Source organism: Nanorana parkeri, unplaced genomic scaffold (assembly GCF_000935625.1).
Source record: "Nanorana parkeri isolate BGI_ZX_2015 unplaced genomic scaffold, ASM93562v1 scaffold3736, whole genome shotgun sequence".
Classification (NCBI taxonomy): Eukaryota; Metazoa; Chordata; class Amphibia; order Anura; family Dicroglossidae; genus Nanorana; species Nanorana parkeri.
The window spans coordinates 21596-22866 of NW_017310004.1; the positions used below are offsets into that span (position 1 = coordinate 21596).

Sequence of the window (1271 nt, forward strand, 5' to 3'; positions counted from 1 at the left end):
GTCATCTCCATCCTTGTGTGTCACGTCCAGGTATGGAGTGGAGTCAGTTTCGGGGGGCGCGGGTCTTGGCTCTCCCGGGATCTCTGGAGTACGCTCGGGATCACGGCGTCTATCTGACGGATGGGAAGGTAGGTGGTGGGGGAGGGGTGGGGAGTCCTGAGGATGAGCATGGGGGTGAGACTTCCTGTTCTGTGTTCCAGGGGAGGGTCAGGGACATCGTATACCGAGGATGTGACCAGCGGATCCGTTCCTGTGTGCTGGAGGATGAACACGTCCCCCTGGTAACCCAGAGACTTGTTTCCTTCTCTGTCTGTGGTGTCAGGTGACAGAGGATGGGGATGACGGTCACCGCGGTAACAATTGTCTGGGATTCCCGCTGTGACCCGGGCCCGGCCTCTGATTGGCTGAGGAGGGAGATCTCTGTCGGGTGGAGTGATCCTTGAACTGATCTCCGTGTCTCTGTCAGGTGTCCGGAATCGTCTTCCTCTCCTCAGAGACAGCGGAGCGTTTCCTCAGCACTCTGACCTCTCCCCCCCTGGACGGCTGTACCTACCAGGGACTGGACTCCGGAGCAGAACCCCTGGAGGTGTGTAAGTGGCTGTGTCCCCGTAGTCAGGATGTGTGGCTGTGTCCCCGTGGTCAGGGATGTGTGGCTGTGTCCCCGTGGTCAGGGATGTGTGGCTGTGTCCCCGTGGTCAGGATGTGTGGGTGTGTCCCCGTGGTCAGGGTGTGTCCCCGTGGTCAGGATGTGTGGGTGTGTCCCCGTGGTCAGGATGCGTGGCTGTGTCCCCGTGGTCAGGATGTGTGGCTGTGTCCCCGTGGTCAGGATGTGTGGGTGTGTCCCCGTGGTCAGGATGCGTGGCTGTGTCCCCGTGGTCAGGATGTGTGGCTGTGTCCCCGTGGTCAGGATGTGTGGGTGTGTCCCCGTGGTCAGGATGCGTGGCTGTGTCCCCGTGGTCAGGATGTGTGGCTGTGTCCCCGTGGTCAGGAATGCGTGGCTGTGTCCCAGTGGTAAGGATGCGTTGTGTCTCTCAGGTCTCTCTGTTCCTGGACGTGTTGATGAGCATGTGTACAGACGTCACGGTGGACACGTTTGTGGGCGGAGCTCCGGGGCTCAGCGATCGCTCTAGAAGTGCCCGGATGGTGCTGTGGAAGGAGCTGCACGAGCTTCCCCTGAGCATGGGTGAGGAACCTCTGTCTGGTCTGAAGAGCTGACACTCTCATGTTCTGCCCCCCCTCCCCCCCCCGACTTGTATGGTGTGTGCCCCCCT

At 61.0% G+C, this 1271-nt stretch overlaps 1 protein-coding gene across 1 annotated transcript in view; it reads left to right on the forward strand.

The window, feature by feature from the left end:
• Positions 1 to 1271, forward strand: part of FUK (fucokinase) — a 16082-nt gene that overhangs the window by 4725 nt on the left and 10086 nt on the right. The window contains 4 exon segments of the mRNA XM_018575285.1: positions 10 to 128; positions 201 to 281; positions 467 to 586; positions 1036 to 1201. Coding sequence (XP_018430787.1) covers positions 10 to 128; positions 201 to 281; positions 467 to 586; positions 1036 to 1201 — 486 coding nt within the window.